Here is a 25,091-nt window from a genome sequence, read left to right as displayed (position 1 = left end):
TTTTTCTTCCGTTCACAGCAAGTTAGTTAAGCGAGGCATAGCACGAACCTGTCTTGAGAGTGCCTTAAATAGGTCGTGTGCCCACAACATCTCTGCAAGCTTCAAAGCTCAAGTTTCCCGGCTTAAGTTTCCCGAAGTGTGGGAAACTTAAGTTTCACGACATTACTCGTTCGTTCGTTGGTCGATTCGAAGGAATAGAAAGCTAGCTACCCCTCGCAAAACAGGCAATGGATCGTTCTACATTTTCAAAGCAAGCGTTTTGTGCGAAGAAGCCAACCTTTCTACTGTAGAAAAAACTACGAAAGCAACTATGACTTTGGCACGCTCTTCTTGGACCGTCGGTACCGAAAGCTTTAAAAGGTCGCCGCAGCAATATTTAATACAGCGCCGTGCGCAGCCGAAGGAAAGACTCAGATATACGTTTTCGGCGCGGGGCCGACCAGTTCGAGTTCACCGTCAATTGCATGAAGCGACTGCGTGGGCGAGTTAGGCCATGTGATACTACGGGCAAGTGCTGACAAAATCAGGTCACATGGTCATGCTGATTTTTGCTTCGGTCAGTGAGGTTATATGCTGCTCGCATTATTCGATGTACAGTAATTTAAACAACTACTGCACATTGTGCGCGTATATTGACAGACATGGCTTGTTACAGTCCGCATAGAAGGTATATTGATATGTAAACTAGTGTAAAACTGAGTGAGTTCGTTCATATTGGAAAAAAAAGAAAGCGCAGCTGAGGTGGCAATAGAGCCCATAGAAGTATTATGTAAGACAGGCGGTAAACAAACGAAATACTATCTGAAGAATACAAAAAAGATTGCGTTCGCGCATGCATAGTGCTTTTTAGCATCTCTCTCTAGCAGCTGAATGCGCAACCCAACAAACAAAACATATATGAAGACTGAACTTTGTCCTTTTTCCCTGCATTTCTCTTCTATCTGCCAACGTGTTTGAGAGTTTAACCTCCTCGACAGGACCTAAAAATCTGCATACAAGGGGTGCATGCAGCCCGACCATACTAACATTTGCAATTGCTGTAGAACATATTCCAATTGGAGACTTGCAGTTGTTAGTCCAGCATGTGTCCAATGAAATTTTCTACCTATGTTCTCGTCCATGCCTTTATTTTTTTAATAGGTGTGTTAAAATACAGTCAATAAAAATGAGTAAGCATAGCTTGCTCCATAAAGAATAACGCATCTCAATCTACTTGGTTATTATAAGGTACGAACAGCTCGCATTTCACAAGGACAGAGGTTGGGGTAGTGCGATAATGTGCATAATGTTTCTCCTCTGTGTTCTGGTGAGGTCCATACCGTTTGTGTCCAGTGTTACATGAAGTTCCTTCTTTGCACATATGATTGTCCCCATTGTTTAAGCAGAATACATCTTTCTTAGAATAATGTTTTACACTTACATACCGGCTCTAGGCCACTCAACATCCATCACACCTCGGTCTTCCCTGGCATGAATACATAAGAATGACTGCGTCTGGGAAGGCAGCATTGAGTACACACGTATACTTGGGATGTTCATGGCATGACATGTTTATGCATATGCCATTATAATAGCATGCAATATGTCGAGCGAACAAAAGGGCCTGGTATTCATTAGGAAACCCCATTCCATAATGTCACTTTATTGATAAACACCAAAGTTCAAGTACAGTTGATTCTATGCAAAAACTGGATGAAGGGCACAAAACATGACATTTATTCAACATTTCATGAAAATGCAGGACTGCCTCAATCATACATGATAATTATGCAGTGTACACAATAAATGACATGAAATATGTGTTAACGGTGACTTGTTGCTATATGTATGTGCACATCACAATGACAAGAGTAAAGAAAAGCGATGGCATTCGTGTTGCACTCACAACTAGCGACAAGTGGACACAATTTGTGCCAAACACCTTTATCAAGATTAACACTCCACATGTGGAATTTAGCGAATGAAATGAAGTACACATATTGAACTTTTGAAAGCACAGGAATAGGAACTAGACATGGAAAGCCCCTACTGGGGATATGCAAAACATATTATGCAGATATGTAGGCATGAAACAGGACATACACGTAAAAGACTTAATAAAACAGATGTAATAGGCACAGCAAAACCACGGACCTATTCATAGACTAGTGAGGGTAACAACAGCTCTATCTGAAGATAAGAAGAGCGAAATTAGCCACTAAAATAGAGGCCAACCCAGATGTAGTTGGAATAAAAACACACGAGCTTATAATTGCCCTCAACAACAAGTGCAAAGCTGTAAAATCATAGGGTAACAATAGCTTCAGCCTCAAGACAACAAGAGGAAAATCAGCCACAGGCCAACCTAGCAGAAGTCAAAATAAAAATACACGAGCTTAGAATTGCGTGTGGCAAAAAATGCAAAGCAAAGAGAGGAAAAACGAGAAAACAGACACAGAGGCAATGAACAAAACCATTACTACACTGACATCTGAAGCAGAAATTTAAGGCGGTAAACCACCAAGGCAGAAAGTAAGCGAAATTTCCCGAGTGATGAGATGCATAATGAAAAACAGGAACACTTGACACAGAATATTAAAAATAAGATTAGCTAAGTTAACAAAGCTTCTCATCAAGAACTCTAGTCACACAGAATTACAACGTAAATGAGATCGAGACACCACCCAAGCTACTTAAAGGGAACTGCTTATAAAGGACCAAAATGTACACCCTGAAACAAACAGGGCAAACGTGTTAGAAATTTCAATGACATTATGACGGCCACTGAAAACATCTGCTCTGAACTGTACGGATCAAAGATAAGTAATTACTGTTGAAATGAAATCACAACAGGACAAAACACTGCAGTTCCTCATGTACGGTACTTGGGGATTCAAATGCAACATCATTTTTTTGGGGATAACTGGTATGCACACCTGCTCGAAATAACCACATCATGTAGTGATAAATATAGTCTCTAAGAATAATTTTGGCTCTGATATACACATTCTACTCAATATTACGCCAATATGACCCGAACTTAACGCAGTGTTAACAAAAGTATGTTCGTTACTGAGACCGTAATTCCTGCATTTCCATCCGTGAGTACTGTACCTACAGACTAGGTTAAGAGGCCACACCACATATGCATCATAGAAAAACGGAAGGAAAACACGAAAGAAATGAGGCATACACACTATTTTACATTGGTTGTAGCAGCCTGCTTTCCAATGCTACGACTACCAGTTTTTGCATCTTTAGCTTCATCAGCTGCCAAACGCATATTCTCTTTCCGCAGAAGAATGTTAATTCTGGTTTTAAAAAATGCTCTCAGCAACCTCTCCTGAATGTTGTGGCAAGGTGGAAAACAATTGACAGCTTGCACACTGTCATTAGTGATGGCCACAAGTTGACCAATCGTAACTTCATTGCACAGAAGCTTCTTGCTATTCACTCTAAACATATTCTCAGCTGTTTCGAGCAAATGAAGTACTGCTGGCCCTGGTGATACGAGCTTGCTGTCATCAGTGTAGGATTTTAACTTTGTGAGAACACTAGCTTCGTTCGACACTGTGGCAGTTTTGCACTGCTCACAAATCCCTGTGTGCTTTGCAACACTCTTTACCACAAACCCAGCAAGGTAAATAAAAGACTCATGCTCCATCATGCTTATGTCGAGAAGATCACTGGCATATTCAACAGCTTCTGTATCATTGCTATTAGGAGCTCTTGGGTGGCAATTTTCGATGCCAACTAGGGAAGGAGCATTGTCGATAGCATAGCTTCCACTTCTACTGGGCCGAAAGAACTGTGCCAAAGTAGCAGCTCGAATAGCACTACGAAATTGAAGAGCTTTTGGTACTGCATTCTTCGCCCTCAGAGTGGAGAACAAATTCTCAAGAGCATCTAGGGCAAATCGGCTGAGCAAAACAAAAAATAAGCCCTTCTCATTAAGATAATAATGCTGAAGTTCCAATGCAACTTTACACACCAAAATTATGCCCGTCTGCACAGGCTTCCACACGTGTTTCGATGGAGAGCCTATCTTCAGATCTGTAAAAAGAGTTACCATACCCTTTAAAAAAATCAGTGAGTCCTCATATTTCTGATCATTTAACTTGCTGATGCCAAGCTTCGTTGTACGTGATGTCAGTACTTTGAACCACCTATAAATGGTTTCTATGAACCATGCTGTTGTCAACGCTTCTTGGGGCAAATCTCCCCTTTGGACCAGGAAACGTAGTGCAGCTGCAGTATCGTGATTTAGCAACGAAAATGCAGGCCCCACTTTCATTTTCTCATAGTGTCCTGGGTCCAAGAAGGATGGTTTCAAGTGCAGTGCTATGTTTAATTGCAGTTCAGAGTCTATTTCTACCAGCTTCTGAATCGGCACTAGGTTAACCTCATTCGAAGGCAGCTTGTGCTTTTGGACCACATTTTCGGGAAGGAAAATAGATTGACCACGTGTGAGGTGGTTCCTCAAGTTCTTTAGCAAATGTGCGGTGTCTGCCATAAAATAAAGCTTGCGATTTTGGTCAACAGAATGAAAACAAGAAACTCTTGACACAGAATGCTTTCCCACAACTATGCCAAATTCTCTCCAGAGCGCCATATTCACACCACCCATGTCGCTAACGACTGCATCTATACGAACCCCGATTGTTTCACATTTCTGAATAATTTCAATCAACTGTTCTTGAACTGCAGCACTGCTGAACGAGTTTCCAGTAAGATGATAAGCAACTGTCTGCTTCCATCTTTGTGTAACCCCACCCAGCATGAAAACAAGTCCATGCGTTGCCACTGCAGCATGTGGCAGAGAACCGTCGGCCAAAGGTAAAGTTGGCCTTCCAATAACAGTGCCAGTCGTTTGGTCAAACGCAAGCCCTGAGCTCAACTGAATTTCATCGACCATCAGAACTGCATGCCTCTCATGCTCCTTCATGGTGGTTATCTGAAATATGCAACATGCATTAGGCAACGAAGGCATTAATAAAGACATTTAAAATACCATGCTTTTCAAGAATAAACAGGCAGTGCACAGTGCAAGCTGTATTTCGATGTTTGCATGCAAGAAGATTATCACCTATTGAAATTTATGTGGAATTGTGCCTTAGAGGACCTGAAGTCATAAGTGAAGGAAAGGTGAGAATATGTTGTGGAAACTTTATGAATGGCCGCTAAAACGTGCACGACGAAGAGTGCAGTGACAGCCACTAACACTGGCACTAGCAACACATGAAAGCTTAATAAATATTAGGGTTTCTGTGCGAAAACCATGATACGATCATGAGACATGCCATAGTGGAAGGCTCTGGAAAAGGTTTCACCTTTTGCTCAAGGTGTACTGCTGAAAGAGATGCTTACGAGAATAAATGTAACAAATATATTCAGCTACACCATCCTTTCACCTTTAAAGCAAGGGACTTCAGAACCTCATGTAGAATTCCTGGTGAGAACTTGTTTTCAACACGACGTTGTAAAGTTCTTTCATTCGGAAGGGGTACAGCAAGCTCCCTGACCGCATTGTAGCCTCTGGATCCACATGCCAAACGGAGCTTGAGGCCTTTCTGTATAGTCTCTGTAGACCATTGCTTCCCTCGCATACTGGAAGTCCACATGCCTTGCAGTTGATCTGGTGACAGGTACTTCTTGATGTTTCGCGTGAGTTCATGGTTTCTACGGTTTGCTCTGCTTTTCTGTTGTTGCAGTGTAGCAACTTTCCGCTTCATGTTGTTCAAGCACTCTTCCAATGTAGCTATTCTTTTGTGAAGGGCAGCTACTGCTGCTTGATCAGCATCCCAACTACTTGAACTGGAGCCTGCAAAGCACAGATTGAGCAGGAAGTGACAAGAATTTGAAAATTTCACTATTTAACCCAGACTAGCATGTGAGGGAGAACCATAAGGATTTAAAGAAACAAAAAAAATATCAGTGCCACTCCATATTATTCAGCAGAAAAGCGTAAGCGTAACTTTTTGAGAACACAACAGTGGTTTTAACAAACAGCATAGGCTGACACTGTTGCTCAATGAAGAGGGACAAATGGAGCTGCGCAGAACCCGCAATGCATGCAGCTGAACTTTTTTTTGGCGGGGGCGTGTCCTTGATCCGAAATAGGGGCAGGACAGTCAAGTGTGGTCACGTCTCACTTTGTGCTCTGCGTGTGAAGGCAGAAAGACATTTTGGGAGCAGCAAGTGTCCGGTGTACCACCTCCTAGCTATGCGAATAGTTAGTAATGAGTAAAGACATGAATATACGGCACGTACTCTCGGTTATGACGTAGGGTTATCAATGGCGGTGGCTATTTCAAACAAAGTGGGGAGAGTACCATGGTTCCACTGTTGTAGCTTCTTTTGAGAGAATTGCTACAAGACGGCAGCTGATTGCTTGTCACAAGTGATAGTGTGATGTTGCGCAGTGTGTAGCAGTGTGCTATGCATTACTGTACACAATACACAGCTTACATGTTCCTCCAATAAACTTACGTTGTGTGCGACTACTCTCGCTTTACAAGAATGATCATACCAGCAAAAGAAACAAAACAGGGCACCAGTACTAGGAGCGCATCCGCACTATTAAATGCACCAATATATCAATCTGTTATGAGCGCGCACGCAATTTCCTGTAGGCGGCGATGTGCGACACTCAAGTGTATATTGCATAGTGTGTGAGAACAGTAGCACTGAACACTTACCGGTGACATCAGCTGTGCCCTCAGCAGACAGAAATCCTCCACAGGCAGCACAAAAGTTCTGCTGAGCTGTAAATGACGGATAATCTTATTAGTAGTACTGAAGACCGGTACAGTCACCAAAGCTTTAAATTAGCACAGTTGCAGCACAGGCAATGAGGGATGGCCAGTGACTAAAATTAAAAAATGTATATGATACTGAACAGAACTTTCACTCACACTCAACAGGCACCGTCAAAGCTTGAAATGGCTGGCAGCTCGATTCATGGGTGGTTTCCACACCTGCGCACATATGATAGTTGGAACCAACAAAACCATCTGGCAGACACATGCCTATACAAATCATGAAAAGTAGCACTCACCTGCTGAACAAGCTGTTGAACAAGCTGGCAGTGCGTCTCATTCGGAACTTGAAGGTGCATCTGCAACATGAGATCAACAATAAATTATGTGAAATTTCAAAGCAACATGTCACTGCCATTACCTTCTGGAAAATCCGATGGTGCTGAATCAGTGGCAGTGTGACCTAAAAAAGAGAAAGACAAATTGAAGAAGACCATCACCTCTGTTACATCGCATTTTGGCAAACAAGCATCAACATTACTTGAAGCATTTACAATACGCACAGGTGCATTACAATTTTTCAGTAATAAGAATGCATGCCAAAACCCAAGCGACAATGCTTTCAATGTGAACACCATACTGCGGAGCAAAATGTTGTGGATCTGCAGCACACCCTTACAGACATGATTGTAAAATATATAAACCAATGGATACAAGTTACAAGCCGTTACAATGCTTCGACTACATGCAGCATGTGTGTTAGCTACGTTACCTTGTGAAGAACCTAACTCTGCTTGAGTGGCATCACTGTTGACTCCATAGCCTGCATATTATAAAACATCAATGAAGGCATAAAGCACGTTTGTAATTACGGTAAGTAATAAATGCAGTAAGAACTCACCATCAACAGCAGCTGGTGTCAGAAGCAGATTCGTAGCTGATGGGCAGTGTGTCTCTTTGGCTTCTGCATAATCCAAACATGTATTAATGATAACGAAAAGGGAAAAGGCGTGAGATGTGCTTAACTGTCAACTCACCATCAACAAGAGCAGCTGCTGTTAGTAGTAGATTAAGGCCACAAGATGAGCGGGCTGAATCATTGCATTCTGGAGAATGAAAAAAAAAAATTCATTAATTATACCAAAGAAAAGCCATTAGCTATACACAAACAGTGCACAACACCTATATGCAAGATGACATGTTTCAGGTTAGTGAAAGGCTGAGAAGTAATTATGGGTGATGCAGAAAACAATGAAGACGGACTAAACATTCTCCAGTTTTTTTAACGCGATTGGCTTACCTGACGTTTGCAAATGCTCTCGACTGAAGATCGTAGGCGCCGCGTCTCTCTTCAACTTTTTAATACCAAACCTGCGCAGCAGTATCGGCTCGAATTGGTCCTCAGTGAAGTGGTCCTAGGTAAGGAAATATTCGTGGCTACTGTTACACAATGAAACAGCACGCTCTAAAAGAAACTAAAATAACCTTTAGTGTCAACACGTACACGACTACGCACTGTTTGCCACATTCTCTTCCCACCAGACTAGCACACGGTGCATACAGTATGTAGAAATACGCACCATTTAGCCTTGCGTGTCCTTATTTCAACCACAGAGCTTCTGAATACTGAGCACGCTGGAGCACATGCTTAAACGAAATGATGCGACATTCAGGTCGTTGCCCACGCCTTTATACATGAAGTCCTTACACCCATACACGCGGGAGTCATTTAAGTATACGTCGGCCAAAAAACAAAGTTTAGTTTAGCACTTGAATGTATCCATTACATTTACTTTGTAACATAGTCGACGATTATTTCTGGATCAAACGAGTAATAATAATAATAATAATAATAATAATAATAATATCTGGCATTTAACGTTCCAAAACTACAATTTGATTATGAGAAATGCCCTTTTGGAGGGCTACGGAAATTTCGACCACCTGGTATTCAATAACGTGCATATAATGCTAAGTACACAGGCCCCAACATTTCCGCCTCAATCGAAAATGCAGCCGCCGCGGTCGGCATGGATCAAGCCAGAGACGCAACGTTTACACGGCACTAAACGCGGCACGCGTTTCAACTGGCATGCACGTTTACCATCGACGCGGTTACTCTCTTTGTGTGATGCTCGAGCTTGACAGTACCGCAACACTGTAAACACAAATACAAGCGAAACGATAGAGTTTAGCTTGCCGGTACTCACCTCACAAAGCCTCGACGATACAGGGTCCAAGTCGGTCCTTCCGATACGCTGGAGCCACACTTCTAGCCGAGCGGCATTGTCTTTTCGTCGCGGAAGCGAAAATAGCTTCTTTCCTCTGCTGTACCTGCTTTTGCAACCGCTGGCACAGCAGGTCGGCATCCCGAAACGTGCAGGATTACCGTGCACACACTCACGCGCGGTCGAACTCCGGCTACACAACAATACCAAGCGCGCACGCCTAGCCACAAACAAACACCGCGAAAGTGGACAAACAAAATGGCGTTTGCGATACCTTCACAAAGGCTAGTGCGTCATGCTGCAGATTCTTAGCACCGCCGAGTTTATTACACGGACAGCAGTGGCGCTGCCATCGAGAGCGTCACCGCTGAGCGCGTTTGCATGCAAACGGTGGGCTATCGCGTTGAGTATTGCGTGCTTGCGCTGATGTCTTTTGCCACTGCATGCCACTTGCTTATATACACGTCACATTGTCGTATTTAACGTTACTTTTTATATTTTTTCTCTCAATCACTCTTTCGGTGCATCGCCTAGAACCGCAGCGCCCAGATGCGCTTTAACAGAAACATGAGCACAAGCTCATCTTTGCGGCCAGGAGCCACACAGCCCCTGAACTAGCGTCGTTTACTATCTGCAATGCACGCGAGGGAAGAGGAGTCTGCACATTGACACAAATGGCGCTACTTTAGTTTATTTTTCAGGGACTTTATTATCCCTACGTAGGTAGCGCCGCCACAGATGATGGGCGTTTCGCGCTCATGTGGCAGGCAAAAACAAAAAATCTAGGAGGCTGTGGCTTTGGCTATAGTTCTGGCTAGTAACTGTACAACAGCCGCACGAACATCGTGATCAGTTTCAAGCGTTAAAAATGGCGATGGCAAATGTGTTGGGTCATCCTTCGTTTCCTCAAAGCGGTATGGATATGAATTACTTCGCACCTCCTGACTTGAGCGACGTCGTCCCGGACTGGATGAGCTCCGAGCACTCGACAGGGGTGAGCGACTTTTAGTGTAGCTGATTGCGTACTCGTGAGAAGAATTGCTTGTTTCATGTGTGCTGGGTGCATGGTGTGACCGGCGCTGGCAGTGACATGCACTTCTCTCAGAGCTAGCCTCCTGAACTCGTGAACCATAACACGTGTTTTGTTATTTGTGGGAGATTCAGGTAATCATGGTGCTTTTTTTTATTGCAGACAACTGTGGTTGCGGTGGAGTTCGATGGCGGCGTCGTGATCGGAGCGGATTCTAGGACGAGCACAGGGTACATTGAGTTATAATGCTTTTTATTTTCTTATATCTATTACATTTCGGGGAGTTTTGCGTTTGTGGAGTGTACGTTAAAAGCTAGCTTAATCAGTATGACTTGGCTCACGTTGCATTCGTTGCCGGAATCGTAGTGATGGTGGCGCAAAAATGAGTTTACTCGCGTTGTAGATCTACTTTCGCTCCTAGGTTCGCAAGGATATGGAATGACTATCTTGCGAACGCAGTACTTTAGCAGCAACCCCGTGTGTAAGTGCTCTTCACTGTATGAGAACAATTTAAGGTACATGACTACATCAGTTTATGTTGTGTGCGTGGCCTAGCTTCCTGGAAACACTGGAAGCTTCTGTGATCGCATCATCACATCACTTGAATGTAACCCTGTTCCTGATGCCCGCAAGCCATCATTAAAAATGTTCAGCGCGCGCGTGTGTGTGTGTGCGTGCGTGCGCGCGCGGGGGGGCAAGCTGGTGTATTGCTGTTCATGATCCCATAATCATAAGCTTATTTAAACGTTTTGCAGCAGAGCTGCGTTTGCAGCCGGTGATCACAAGATCCCCCTGTCCTGCACTAAATGAAGCCGTCCTTTCCCTACGAATTTCTTTTATCTGATCACTCTGTCTCGATCTATGTTACACCAGCACACGCAGCTCTGCTGCAAAACATTTAAATAAGCTTATGGTTATGAAATCATGAACAGCAGCACACCATATTGCCCGCACGCCAACACACACACCATTCTGTACCTGTTCACATGTCACCTGCCTATCTATATTCACCTGTAATCTTCCTTAGAATGAGGTTTTCATGGAAAGCCTCATATATTGCATTTCATATTATTTTGATGATGTGTATTGTTCCGATGATGTCTCTTGCTCATTGCCTATGACTATAAGCTGCCGACTTTATTCTCACCGAAAAAGCGGTTTCCATAACTTGGGGCATGTGTTTCTTTTCCACATTTGTTAATTTAAATGGTTGCATGCTGGTTAATCATGGCCTTAACCTGAATGGCATTCTTGCAGGGCTTACGTAGCCAACCGTGTCTCCGACAAGCTGACACGAGTGACTGACCGCATCTACTGCTGCCGCTCGGGTTCTGCTGCAGACACACAGGCCATTGCAGACATAGTGACCTACCACCTCAGTTTCTACGAGTGAGTTACCATTTATTGTTTATTCCTTGGTGGTGTGGACACATTGAGGGTTTCTTGGTTTTAGTGGTTTTAGGAGTGCAGACAGTAACATTACACTCGGAATACAAGACGAAGCTTAAATTAGGCTTTAGTACCGCCTGTTTTGCTTTGTTTTGGTTGTAAGCCGCTGTTTAGGTCTAGTGGTTAAGGTGTTCGGCTGCCGATCCTCAGTTCACAAGATCTAATCCCAGCCACAGCAGCTGCATTTATATTGTGGGGAAACGCTGGAGACCCGTGCACTTTGATTTAGGTGCACGTTGAAGAACCCCAGGGGGATGAAAATTTTGAGAGCCCCTCACTATGGTGTTCCTCCTAATGATCATGGTTTTGGAACAAAAACCCCAGTAATTCTTATTATTCTGAAAGATTCAAAGTTCCTTGTTTCTGTCTGAGTAAAATTTGTGTTTTTAAACTGCACTTAAAAATCACCGAAATATAACATGCTGTGCAACCCAGCAAAAGAGATTCAAAGCTGGATTATGGAGTCATTGACTTTGCTGTACGTAGTCTCATGCTTTCATGTGCACCATTTGTGCTCAGAATTACAATATGCATGATATTATTGATCCTTGCTCTGTTCTTAGCTGCTTACGATGTAAAAGGAATTGCACACTGAGAAGCGGCATTGCTGGGGCAGCAATTACTAGAACATGTCAAGCCGCGGCACAAATGCGCAGAAGTACACGCATGCATAGCAAACCACCTCATAAAAATGAAACGCTCTTGCGTTTGCCTCCCACTGTTTACAGCGTGTGTTGTGTGTATTTGACTTCAGTTCAAAAGAATTTTTTTTACGTATATCTTTCACAGTGTTTTCTACATTGCTGTTCTGGGAATCATGAGGACCAACACAGGGTCAAGGAAAAAGTATAGGGAATGTTATTTGTAGTAATTACAATGCAAGTTGTGAGGAAATTAAAACAGTGGACGAAAAGACCACTTGCCACCGGCAGGGACTCAGTTACTCGAAGGCTATCTGTACTGGGCCGGCAGCGAGTTGTCTTTTCTTACGTCCACTTTTATTTCTTCACACTTATATCGTAATTGCTACAAATAGCATCACCTATACTTTCTTTGACTTGATTGACTGTTCTCATTAACATTGTCTCTAACAAAAAAAACTGAGCCCTGAAATTTTCCTTTCATTCAGTCCGTGATTAAATACTCCAACTAAGGTTTGTGTTGCGCTCAAGAAAGCAAGTACCATAAAGTGACCTGTACCTTTAAGGTAATAGTTAAGGAACACTAGTTGGTGACTAATAGAGCACACTACTGAAAATACCAGGGGAGCTATTCTCGTGGTGTCCACATGTCCAATTCGGTCTCTCCTGGTCAGCTGGAGTGCACCGCCTGTTTTGGGTATTTCTTCTGCAACGTCATTTTGACGGCAAGCAGTTTCCACAACTCTCGACACAAAAGAGAAAGACGGAATGTGTTTCGCCACAACGAATGCTGCCCCCAGAGATCCGCTTATAGACGCACATCTCTGATGCCATGCATAGACTCTGATCACGTTAGCCCTTAAATTAGGTTTAACGCGGCCGCCCGCCTGACGCCCCTGAAAAGTCTGTAAGCATTTCCTGCATCGCTCTTCGAACATCTCTACACGTTCATACACACTTTCGCAGTTTTCAGGTTTGTTCAAAAGTGCTCTTACTCTGCATTTCATCGATTTAGTTTCTTTTCACGCGGAGGATGCGCTGGAGGGTGCGGTGCGGCGGCATTGTGAAACGCGTCATGGCTCACCGTTTTTTTTTTTTTTACGTAACTGAACGCCCTCCGGCGAATCAGACACCGCGAGAATAGCTCTCCAGGAAAATGTGTTTCGTTTAACACGAGCTTCATTTACTGACAGATGAACAGGGGTGCAAAATCCAAGTAGAAACCCAATCATATTAGAGGCTCCGTTTAAGTAGCAATTTCATTTGAGAGATTCCCCTACCGTGGCACGTCTCGCAATCATATCTACCATGTATTTTATCAGTGTAGTCGTATCACCAGGCAAACATTTCTAGTACTCTTTAAAAAAAGGTGCCCTTTTTTTTCTAGCATAGTGAAATTGCATGCTTTCAAAGAATTGTGATTTTGCTTTTGCTTGAAGCTCTGGTGCACTCTTTTTCTCTGCGTCAAAGAATGGAAACTGGCCAGCCAGCCAAGGTGGAGACAGCCGCCAACATTTTCCGGGAGCTTTGCTACAACTATCGTGATCAGCTGGTGGCTGGCATAATCTGCGCAGGATGGGACCGTCAGAACGGTGGCCAGGTAAGGCGGGGCAGTTTTTTTCAGCATCAGTCATGTCCTCTCGATGCATACGTTTGGCTTTCTTTGTTAGATACTGTAGACAAGAAGCCCAGGTGAGTTGGGTTGGCATGTAAACGTACTAAAATGCATTAATGAATGCTTTCGTAACATGTTGACAATCAGTTGAAAGAGACTGCTGCTGTTAGCTGTGTAGACACTCGATGAACGTAGAAAAATAAGACTATGTTTCAGTGTGTCAGTCTTGGCAAAATACAGATTACAGTGTGTTGACTGTGAGGGCTAGTATCTCTTCTTGTGAGAGGTAACGCATGTGCTGAAAGCTTGATGGTTAATATGTGGAATGAGCAGCTTCAGTAATGTTAATCTTGTGGTTCTTTTGCATGCCTGAGTTGTTGAGCAATGTCCGCCTTGGTGGATCAGGGGCTACGGTGCTCGGCAGTCCACCCGAAGGTCGTGGGTTTGATCCGGTCGAGGCGTTCGCATTTTGATGAAGGTGAAATGGTGGAGGCCCATGTACTGCGTGATGTCAGTGCACGAAATTTCGGGAGCACTCCACTACGGTGTCCCTCGTATTCATGTCATGGTTTTGGGACGTAAAATCCCACGTGATGATTTATTGAGCAAGCACTGCGATTTTCCTTATTAGTAATAATAGTAAGAGGGACTCTGTAGTAGAGGGATCTGGAAATTTAAACCATCTGTATTCCTTAATGTGCACTGACATCACACAGTACATGAATCTTTTATAATTTCGACTCCATCGGAATGCGACTGCTGCGGCCAAGATCAAAACCGCGATCTTCGGGTCTGCAGCCGAGCACCCTAGTCATTGATCCACCGAGGTGGACGTGATTGTGCACAAGGCAGGTCTTACTTAAACTAGTGTTTTACAGCATGGTGTTCATGTTGATTTATGAATAGCACCTGAAAAGAGGGAAAAAATAAAGGACGACTAGACAAGCAACAAAAGTGGGAACCACACCAAAGTGATTGCTCTTTTGAGTACTTCTGCCGTGCTGCGTAGTCTGAAGTCCTGATGTAAATTATATTCTTTGGATGCTATTACAGAAACTCGCACGCATTGTGGTGACCTTTACAGTAAGCTATTCTTCAGGCAGCAGTATAAGATTGTCGAATTTCAAATTTTATGATAAAGGCCTGCGACATCAATCCGGAGTATCATCAGCGTCAAGGCATGAACGTTGGCTTTTATTTATTTGTTTTATTGAAAAACACCTTACAGGCCCGAAGGCATTGAGTAAGGGGGGTTACAGTAAAAATCAGAAGTAAACTCAGAACAACGCTGCAGTGCATGTTAATAACTACAAACTAGTTTGTAAAAAAATTAACAATGCATTAGGTCATTGTATTTCAACAGTTCCCAAAGTGCAGATCACACAACATTAATCAAAAGAATGCACAACACTTCACAATATAATAGAGCTCGAATAAAGGAGAAAGAAAAAAGAACTTGCAACGCTATATTGAAAAAAATTATTTCAAGTGTGTGTCAAAAAGTGTTACGGTTGTCTTTTGATATTTGCCTTTTGATGGTTGACTCAGCTTATGCTGCAAATTATCATTGACAGTTGTGTCCTTAATTTAGTGATCATAGGTTTGCTATTAGAACAGTAGGTGTAAGCCAGAGTTTCATTCAAGAATTTCGTGCTTGAGATGTAAAAACAGTGAAAAAGGAAGAGACAAGCACTGAAGGAGAGATGACATAGGGGCTGAACTTGCAACTAAAACTTTATTGGAACGCACAAACTCATTTATCACGCACATATATTAGTTGTGAGTTCAGCGCCTGTGTCGTCTCTTCTTTACTCCTTGTCTCTTTCCTGCACCGTTTTTAGATCCCAAGCATGAACCACCAACTAGCCCAACTTTCTCTTCTAGTGCAAATAGAATTTCATGCAGAAGTTACAGCATCTGGATGCCACTGTGATGTGAATTTCAATTGCTTTTGTATTTTGACCACATTCACTGAATGAAATTTTTGAAAACTTGACGCCTTGAGCCATAGCCTCCTTAGAACAAAATTCAGTGAAATCTTGATACATCGAATCTCAAGGAACTGCTAAAAATTATTTGTTATCTTGAAAAGTCGTTATGAAAGTATTAAAATTTTGCATGAAAATCGTAAACCCAACCTGTGCTGTGCATATGTTCGCAACAGCGTTACACTTTAATAATAAAGAAAAAACAAACGTGGAGTATTACGGAACCAGTGCACGTTTATTTGAGGAAGAGTGCGATGTATCCTGATGTTGGAAACTCAAACAGCTGAAATGCTTTTTACACACTGCGAAGCATCGGTGCTAAATGCCGATTCTTTACGTTGGTGCGTGCGCGCTGTTTCAACGTCGTCTTTGCACTCGTCGCCGTTTCCTCATCACGCAAGTGGTATGGATCATATCAGCCGTCAGGTACGCTCACGTGCATGCTTCATCGGCGCACTGTGCATATTGTTCGAGCATTAGTGAAGCATGCATGGGTAATCATCGGCGACTTCATTCAATAGGTCACTCGCGTCGCATTTAACACTCGCGTAGCATTCCTTTCATGCTGCTTCCGGGGCTCATCTGGAAAGTTCTACCACCAACTTAAAGGCTAGAAGACAGCCCTGTAACAAGTGCTCCGGTAAAGCTGCCAGATGAAAAAAACGGCAATGGAGCGATGAGGTGATAGGGCTGTTGCACATTTGAATAGAGCAAGCAGACAGAGGAATACCCGGGCGTTCTGATGATGATGATAGTGACAGGCACGAAACAGAGCATTATTTTTAGAGCTGCAAGTAACTTTCTAAAACCGCTATTCGTTATTTTGAAGTCTTGTGAGTATATCAGGGGATATTCTGAAACATTCGGTATTTTGAAATTCATAGTAGTGAAATATTTTTACATTATACCAATGGACATTTGGAGGGAGATTTCGGAGAAAGTTGTTAATTTGGAAAAAATTTTTCTCCTGAGGTTCGCTATAACGAGATTGGACTCTACAGTTATATGCACATGAAGAATCTAGTTGAAAGTAGCTGCTGCTGTAAAAATCTGTGATATCACAGTGAGCTGTTGCAGGAAATTTGAAGTGACCTTGCCTCGTCCGTACTCGCATCACACGTATAGGCACACACCCCAGCGCATATTGCAGGAGCACCAAGATTGCCTTGTTGCGACACCCAAGTACAGTGAAATCTCGATAGAACGAACCTCAAGGGACCGCTAAAGATCATTCGTTATTTTAAAAAGTTGTTGTAGTGAAAGTATGAAAAATTTGCGCAAAAAACGTAAACGCAATCACGCGAGTCTCCTACCTGTCCTGTGTATACATTCGCGACCATGTTATGCTCTAATAAGCGAGATAGAAAAAAAAAATATTACTGAACCAGTGCACATTTATTTGTGGAAGAGGGCGATCTATCTTGACGTGGGCAGCTCGACTGCTTTTCTCTCACCCACCTCCATTTGCCACTATGTTGCACTTGTGTGTAAATGGAAAACAATAAATCAAATCAAAGATAAAATAAGCGTTAGCATCCTTCATTCGCATGGTGAAGCATTGGCGTTAAATACCAATTCTTCATGTACGTTCGCACACCGTGTTTCAACATTATCTTCGCTTTCGATGCCGTTTTCCTCTCGTGTCAAATCGTAGGAATCTGGTCGGTCGTCAGCTAAGCTCACGTGCATGCTCTGTCAACGCACTGTGTTGTATTCGATCAGTGGCCTGATCCCGCAGGTCACTCGCGTCGCATTTTTCACTGTCGTAGCATTCCTTTCGTGCTGCTTCTAGTGCTCATCTTGAATGGTCAACCACCGCTTAAAAGGCTAGAAAATAGCCGTGTAACAAGCTCTTAGTTAAAGCTAGGAGCAATGGCGCAAAGTACTATGCGGTAATGATGGCGATAGGGCTATCACCTATTTGAATAGGGTGGGCACATAAAGAAATGCGCAGGCATTCTGATGATGATGATAGTGGCTAGTTTGGAGCTGGGCATTATTTCCATAGCCACAAATAACTTCTTAAGATCGCTATTCATTATTTTGAAGTGCTGTTGAAATATAGGCGGGATAATATTCGATATGTTATTCTCAAACATGCAGTATTCTTGAATTTGTCGTGGTGAAACACATTTACAATAAACCAATGGACATTTTGAGAGGGATTTTTGAAAGACTTTAGCCTGAAGATATTCGTTAATTCTAAGTTCACCATAACGCAATTTGACTAACACACTCGTACAAGCACGTGTGGCAACGCTGGGGCCATGACTTTTGTGGGCGGTAAATGACAGACGCGCACATTTCACAAAACACAAATGACTGCGATGACAATCGTTAAAAGTGGTCACCCTCAGGCGATGTGCTTGGTGCATCTGAGCGACGCAGGGAATAAGATGCCCTGTTGCTGCTTCACGCTGCCGAAACTATGGAACGCCATAAAGCTCTGCCTCTTCGGTGCACTTGAAACACTGCACAATCAGAAATGTCTGCATCTAATGACGACCGGTGAGGATGATGGGGAGCTCGAGTGGATGGCAATTGGAAATAGCTTCATCTTGACAAGAAAACACCACAGGAAAACCGAATTGATGAAGGCCGGTCTCAGTGCAGCGTCACAGTGCAGTGTCATAATAAATAGTGGCCACAGTTGGACGCACATAATACAAATAAACAGTGGTGCACATTACTTTTAGGGGAGAAGCTCCTCTTAGTCTAACGTTGTCCTGTGTCAGGTGCAACCGAAACAGACCGACGGACACACAGACAGACGGACGCTTCGCCCCACTCATCATCATTCACTCCGTGGATATGCTTTCATTTTTTTTATTCTTAGCTTGTCACTCACTATAGTTTCTCATCCTCACTGCAGTGAGGATGGAAAGACAAGTTTCTGCGGTTGTTCTGCGCATGATGTAGCTTCATGTTCTGCCGGTGCTACCTCGACTGTTTTAAGACATGGCTGCTTCATAATAAAATATCGTTGTAAACATTTGGTGAAGGTTGCTAGAATCCCTCGCTTCAGTCTAAAAATTCACATCCTAACGTTGCCAGCTCCTTGAAACGCTACTGTGACCGATGCTTCAACAATCAGCAGCAGCCACAGAAACTCGTCGTCTTCCTCTTTGTCACTACAATACTAACCCATATAATCATGTTTCTCTTTGTTGTACCTTCAAGCGAGTCTCCAAGATTAGTACTGCTTGTCTTTCTATACGTCCAGGTGTACATGGTGCCACTGGGAGGCATGCTGCTGCGTCAGCCTGTGGCAATGGGTGGCTCGGGCAGTACCTATCTGTATGGCTACGTGGACGCCAACTACAAGCCTGGCATGAGCAAGGACGAGTGTCTCAACTTTGTCAAAAACGGTGAGCTTGTTTTGTAGTGGCCAAACCTCGATGGAAGGGTTCGCCAAGTATCGTTATGTCGAAGTTCCTATCTCTTTGTGGTAAGAATAACCTAATTAGACCAACTGACAGCGAAGTCAAGGAAAGTATCAGGGACATTATTTGTAGTCTCAACTGTAGTGAAGTGATTATGATATATATGCAAAGAAATGAAAATACACTCAAACCTCAACATAACAAACCCGGATATAACGAAATATTGGTTATAGTGAAGTAAATGAGGAATAGTGTTGCAATAGATAAAGTGCTAGGAATATGCCTTTATAATGAATTTTCGGATAAAACAAATTTATTTTGTTGTAACATGAAGTTTGAGTGTAGATGAAAAAACTTTGCCGCCACTAGCAACTGAACCTACAACTTTTGGGTAACATGTCCGATGCTCTACCAGTTAAGCTACTGCGGCAGTTGTTCTGCTGTCTATAAGCATATGCAAATTGCTGTCACGACATCATATCCTTCGTGTGCGTGTCTCTCATTGCTTTAATGGCAAATGTGCGTTTGATCTGACTTCATTCCAATTTATTGGCTGCTATTTTTTAGACATTTCACATGCGGATCATGTCCAGTACTTCTATTGACTATGGTTTGTTGCATGACAGTATTAATGCGATCACATAATGATGACCTACCACGAGTTTGTTTAGAATGCCTTCATGCCTTACTGAGCCGTGCGCGTTTTCCCGCTGTTATTATGAATGTTGACGTCAAGTGAAAGTTCTTTGACATGGCGCAAATGGCTGCATCACACCCTTTTGGGTGCTCAAGCCTGTGACTGCGAGTTCCGCAAACCAAGGCTGTGTGTTGATCAGCTGTATGTCAGCCAAGGAAAGTTTCCATGGACCGTAAGCTTGAAAATATTAGGATCTTGTACATGACCTTTTCGGCCAGCTGAAGCTACTCTGTGTGAATAGAACTTGTCTAGGTAACTACCTCGATACAAATGCGATCAAGGCATATGCAGAAGAGCATGATATGCCAGGAAAACAAATTTTCGGTCCGCCTCTGTGGAATAGTGGCTAAGGTGCTTCGCTGCTTACTTGAAGGTCGCGAGTTCGATCCCGGCTGAGGCGGTGAAATTTCGATGAAGACGAAGTGGTAGAGTCTGTGTACTGTGCCATGTTGGTGCACATTAAAGGGTCCCTCACTAGGCCCCATAATAAACTCTAGTTGGACACTGGAAGTTGTTGTGTCTCCGGTGAAGAGCATTATGCCACAAGGCTTTTTTCAGTCGATTCATTACAAGCTGAGAAGACCATTATTTTGAACCGATGCGAAAGCTTGATGGGACAAGGTGAGCTCGAAACCCTTGCAGCTCACTCCGCAAAGCCTTCGCAAGCCAAATCTCTTCCCTACCCTCTCTGACATCCGAGCAAGGCGTCACGTGCACACGACGCACCCGAGCCAGCCCAATCGCCGAGCACACAAGCGGCGTTCTTTTGTTTAACAGCATTATTTATGGTCTACTGACTGTTTCTGTGGGATGGATGCCTTAGTGTGCGCTCATTTGGAAATGCTGGCTTAGACGTGGTAGAATAGATGAGCATAACGAGTGCTCAAACGCGCATGACTACTAATTTCATTTTCGGGGCTGGCACCTGCTCTATGCACTAACCACAAGGACTCGAACGCACGAAAAATGCAGGTATACATTAGCTGCTCATCTCGTTGCAATTCACAAGAAAAAAATTTAAAATATGCACACATTTCCTCTGTGTGTCTCATTATTTTTTTTTTAGCTTTATTCATATACTCAATCAGCAAATGACACTTCACATGTCATGTGAAATAATTTTCTCCGTGTCACGTGCTATTGTTGGCAACGTCATAGCACAGTCGTCTATGTAATCCCTTCATTCTCGGGGCGTGCGCCCGTAAAAGGAAGGGCAAGCAGCGTTCATCTTGAAATTTGACCCATTTCCGCGGAACATAGCATTGCAAATTTTGACAGACGTGATCGTGAACGCCCCATGTATGCATTTTCACTCATTAGCTCAAAATTGTGAAACATTGGGTGGGGCCCTTCAAAGAACACCAAATGGTCAAAATTTTCAGAGCCCTCTGCTTCGGTGTCTCTCATAATCATTGTTTTGGGTCGTAAAATCACAGCCATGAAGACTTCCTATCTCCATCTCTACTTTTCTAATTGTCAACTGAAGGAAACGCAAGTTTTTATTTGGCACTCGTGAATATTTGGTCGGCATTCTATTCGAGTAAAGACGATTTTTTCTTTCGGATGGAATCGGAAATTTGTCGTAGGATGCGGGGTTGGCGTAAAATTTTGACGTATGACCAACGTTTTTAATGCATTATTTCTATGGGTATCTTCCGTAGACCAAACCAACTTGTTGTAAGATGTGGGTTGCTGCGAAACCGGAGTATGTATAATTGAAGTTGCGCTTTGTTTTAGTCAAGGGCAACTTTTCTTGGCAACGAATGGAAGGCTACCGAGCCGAACTGGGCATGTGCCACCACTAAAGAACATGGTTCCACAATCGCATCCGCGTTTTCCATGTGAAAATTATTAAAAAATTACTTTATATTTTATGGAATCCTGTTTACTTAGAGATGCTGCATGAACAAAAAAAAACATTCGTTTTAATTTGTGCTTTCGCATTTTTGCAAGTGTGAAAACGTTACATGTACATATGTGCACTTCGCAGTCAAAATGCCGGCTTTGTCCTAAAGGGGCCTTCCAACACTTTTTGAATCGCCTATCTTTATTTGTGTTTTGCTTAGAGTGATGGCTGGGGATAATTTTACTGTTGGTCTAAGTGTCGATGTCAAATGATTTAGTATTTTAATTCACTACACGAAATCACTGCATCCCTGCTGACTGCATCAGCACATAGTGGCACTCGCCAGAAGTTTTGCTGGCGGAGATGACAACGGAGGGCTGAGGCCTGTGATTGGAGAAATGTAACCTGAGAAGCATTCGTGGCTGGGGATAAAAACTTAGGTTACTAATGTGTTTTACTTTTCTTTTCTGTGCTTTTTCATTGAACCTCGAACAGACACGGCAGCCACAAAAAAAGATCACTGCAACTACAAAGCACGACAGAGATGCTGGCTACGGTTTTGCCTCTGGATTTGTGGTTTGTGCGGGCCGTATGTCCATACGAAAGGCTTCCCTCTCTCTCTTCCATAGTTTGCGAGCTGCCTCTTTCGGTACCACCGGTACGCTCTTCATTGTTGTTAAAGGGGGTGCAATGCACCCTTGTAGTTCGTCTGGCGGCTCACCAAACAACTCGCGAGGGGTCAACAATACTTCACCGCCCTCGTCCTCCCACAAACTCTTTTTTTTTCAGAATAAGAGGAGAGAGTGACACGGAATGTTGCAAAAAACGGCAGAAAATACCTCGCCTTGACACAGTAGCTTCCTCTCACATTCTGGCGAGCCAGGCCTCGGGCACCACGTTTGTTACTTTGGCAACAGGGTTAACATTACTTTGGAAAAAAACAAGCAACAGTGATGTGCGAGCTTCCCTTACGTTGGCGCTTTCAGCTTATTTCATTGCGGCAGCCCTCCGTCGTCACGGGCGAGTCAAACATGGTCAGGTGACCCCGCGAAAATTGAGTTGAGAGTTGGCATTTTTTTAGTTTTTTCAATTTTTTTATTTGAATAATTCCAGATTGTGTGTCGTTATCACTGCCGTTATTGCTGCATTAGTCTGTCTGTACTTCAGTCTGCACAACCCAGGAATAAAAAAATGGGTGGTTTAATAGTGTTGGAAGGACCCTTTGAGCTGTGCACTTTTGGCCCTTCAGCAATTAAGACGACTCGCGGGAAGAGCTTGTGACGAATTACACTTACAAGTTGCTGTCTAGCTGAATAAGCAAATGATAAGCAATGTTGTTAAGCTGGCACGAGTGTCATTTGAAATTAGAGCTGAACCAGACAGACTACTTTGCAAAGAAGTACAGTCAAATCTCGTTATAGCGAATCTCAGAATAGGATTTTTTTCAGGTTATCAACTTTTTCGGAAATCTCCCTCCAAATGTTTATTAGCTTAATGTAAAAATATTTCACTACTGTAAGTTTCAGTATGACGTGTCAAATTTTATCGCCCTCGTATCTCCACACTTCAATGTAACTAATAACAATATTATAAAGTTACTCGCTCCTGTGGAAACAATGCCCAGCTTAGTACCTGCTACTATCGTCATCATTGAAATGCCCACATATTTTTCTTTGCACCTACCCTATTCAAATGTGCAATAGTTCTGTTGCCATCAGCTGTGTTATTATTATTATTTTTTTTTTTCATCAGGTTTCCGTATTAGGCACAAATGAAGCATAGAGTAATAGTGTTTCGGCATTTCGCCGCGTTGCCTTCGTTTCGTCAAGGAGCTTAACCTGCTTGTTACACGGCCGTTTTCTTGCCTTTAGATTGATGGTTTTACGTTCATGATGAGCTTTGGAAGCAGCACGAAAGGAATTCGGCAACAGTGAAAAACTCGACAGGGGTGACCTATGGGACGAAGCACCGATGATTCATTTGAGCGTGCTTTACTAAGGTTTGAACACAAAGCACAGTGCGATGTCGAAGTATGCTCCTCAGCTTAGCTGATGAGCGATAATACTCATACCATAAGAAAACTGCAGCAAGAGCAAGGACAGTTTTTAAACAGCACGCACTAACCAACACAAAGAATTGTTACGTAACGCGAATGCTTCTAATGGCTGCCGAGCTGCATCCATCAGGCAACGATCAAACTCTTTTTTTTAAATAAATGTGCACTGGTTTCGTAATGTTTTGCGTTTGCTTTTTTCGCGCTTATTAGAACACATTGCGATCGCGGATGCAGAGTTATGCGACTCCCGTGGTTGTGTTAATGATTTTTGCACAAAATTTTAATACTCTCACTACAAAGACTTTTCAAAATAACAAATGATTTTTTTAGCGGTCGCCTCAGGCTCGTTGTATCGAGATTTCTCTGTGCATGTGCAGTAGCTCCGCCCCTGTAAGGCTCCCTTCACTGCCAAGAAAGTTGTCTGCGAGTATAGTATAACGCAACAATTGTTGTCTCATCTTTGGGGTAGCAGTAAAGTATTAGACCTGGCTTTTGTGTGGCACACTGAAACAAGGGTATGTTACCTGTGATGTGGATTGCAAACTTCTCTCGATTCCAGTAATGCCTGCATTTCTTTATCTCCTTTCAAGCCTGGTTGAACAGGCATGAAATATGGCAAATGCCCGTAGTTACCTGGAATAAAGAGGTCGCCCAGCTGGGCGCACAGTGGGCTTGCTCAAAATAAAAGTTTATTTTCTCTCTTTCTTGCCTGTTCACAGCAATCGCCCTGGCCATCGCTCGCGATGGCAGCAGCGGAGGAGTTGTGCGGCTAGGAGTGATCACTAAGGATGGTGTGGAGCGCTCGGTCCTCACAGGAGACGAGATTCCGCAGTTTTACCAGGGATGATCAGCCCCTTATGCTTGCAAATTTGCTGCTTTGTGGAGATCAATAAAGTTTTTGTGCTGGCCAGTCATCAATTTCAGTCATAATCAATGCACAGTATTACTTGGTTGCATAATCAATGCACAGTATTAGGCATTATTGGTAACGACGTTTTTGAAGATGCCACTCAGCCTGCTTACAAGGGCCCCTGGACAATGGTAATGCCCTTGTTTAGAACAGAAATTGCGAGAACAGACACCCTAACACTCTTGCGTTTCTTTCTGCTGATAATGCACCTAGATTTTTCTTAAATTTAGGTATGAACTGGTCCAACTATAAGTTATGGTAAGTTACATTTCTTCTGTAGTAGGTAATGCTTTCTGTTCTCCTCTTTCTGATATGGAGCCGCTACTGCCTGTCGCATTTATTACCTCTGATACATGTCGTGCAAAAGTGAGGCTTTTTTCTGGCGCTGCTTCTTTCTACTGGTAGAGCCTGGGTGCCTAGATTTTCCTTGTAGTTATGCGCCAATTTGCTCGGCCACAAGCACTGTAAGGGGCCTTCATTCGCTTGTAGACAGTGTTGTAAACTTGGCGTA

At 43.1% G+C, this 25,091-nt stretch overlaps 2 protein-coding genes across 2 annotated transcripts; one reads left to right on the top strand and one right to left on the bottom strand.

The window, feature by feature from the left end:
• Positions 1 to 1,609: 1,609 nt before the first annotated feature.
• On the bottom strand, positions 1,610 to 9,281 carry LOC119186003 (transposable element P transposase). Its single transcript, XM_075887961.1, has 11 exons — positions 8,948 to 9,281; positions 8,038 to 8,152; positions 7,775 to 7,843; positions 7,639 to 7,701; positions 7,510 to 7,560; positions 7,138 to 7,200; positions 7,037 to 7,072; positions 6,894 to 6,956; positions 6,678 to 6,743; positions 5,391 to 5,800; positions 1,610 to 4,933 (listed from the first exon to the last, which is right to left on the bottom strand). Exons 1-11 carry the CDS (start codon positions 9,104 to 9,106, stop codon positions 3,176 to 3,178), a joined length of 2,853 nt encoding a protein of 950 aa, XP_075744076.1. The 5' UTR covers positions 9,107 to 9,281; the 3' UTR covers positions 1,610 to 3,175.
• Positions 9,282 to 9,800: 519 nt separating this feature from the next.
• On the top strand, positions 9,801 to 24,588 carry Prosbeta1 (proteasome beta1 subunit). Its single transcript, XM_037423350.2, has 6 exons — positions 9,801 to 9,959; positions 10,158 to 10,225; positions 11,253 to 11,384; positions 13,556 to 13,685; positions 18,912 to 19,056; positions 24,390 to 24,588. The coding sequence occupies exons 1-6, from the start codon at positions 9,834 to 9,836 to the stop codon at positions 24,515 to 24,517; spliced, it is 729 nt and encodes a 242-aa protein (XP_037279247.2). The 5' UTR covers positions 9,801 to 9,833; the 3' UTR covers positions 24,518 to 24,588.
• Positions 24,589 to 25,091: the final 503 nt, after the last annotated feature.

This window comes from Rhipicephalus microplus, chromosome 3, assembly GCF_043290135.1.
Source record: "Rhipicephalus microplus isolate Deutch F79 chromosome 3, USDA_Rmic, whole genome shotgun sequence".
Classification (NCBI taxonomy): domain Eukaryota; kingdom Metazoa; phylum Arthropoda; class Arachnida; order Ixodida; family Ixodidae; genus Rhipicephalus; species Rhipicephalus microplus.
Note: the sequence above shows the minus strand (reverse complement) of the source record. Positions and strands in the feature narration are given on the sequence as shown.

What these genes read in the sequence shown, in the direction of transcription:
- LOC119186003 (XM_075887961.1), bottom strand. Translation starts at nt 9,106, where the DNA reads ATGCCGACCTGCTGTGCCAGCGGTTGCAAAAGCAGGTACAGCAGAGGA. An exon ending in TAATGGCAGTGACATGTTGC is followed by an intron (nt 7,073 to 7,137) that starts TTTGAAATTTCA and finishes GTTCCGAATGAG; the next exon opens with ACGCACTGCCAGCTTGTTCA. An exon ending in GGGCACAGCTGATGTCACCG is followed by an intron (nt 5,801 to 6,677) that starts GTAAGTGTTCAG and finishes TGTGCTTTGCAG; the next exon opens with GCTCCAGTTCAAGTAGTTGG.
- Prosbeta1 (XM_037423350.2), top strand. Translation starts at nt 9,834, where the DNA reads ATGGCGATGGCAAATGTGTTGGGTCATCCTTCGTTTCCTCAAAGCGGT. An exon ending in ACCGTCAGAACGGTGGCCAG is followed by an intron (nt 13,686 to 18,911) that starts GTAAGGCGGGGC and finishes CTATACGTCCAG; the next exon opens with GTGTACATGGTGCCACTGGG. An exon ending in TCTCAACTTTGTCAAAAACG is followed by an intron (nt 19,057 to 24,389) that starts GTGAGCTTGTTT and finishes GCCTGTTCACAG; the next exon opens with CAATCGCCCTGGCCATCGCT.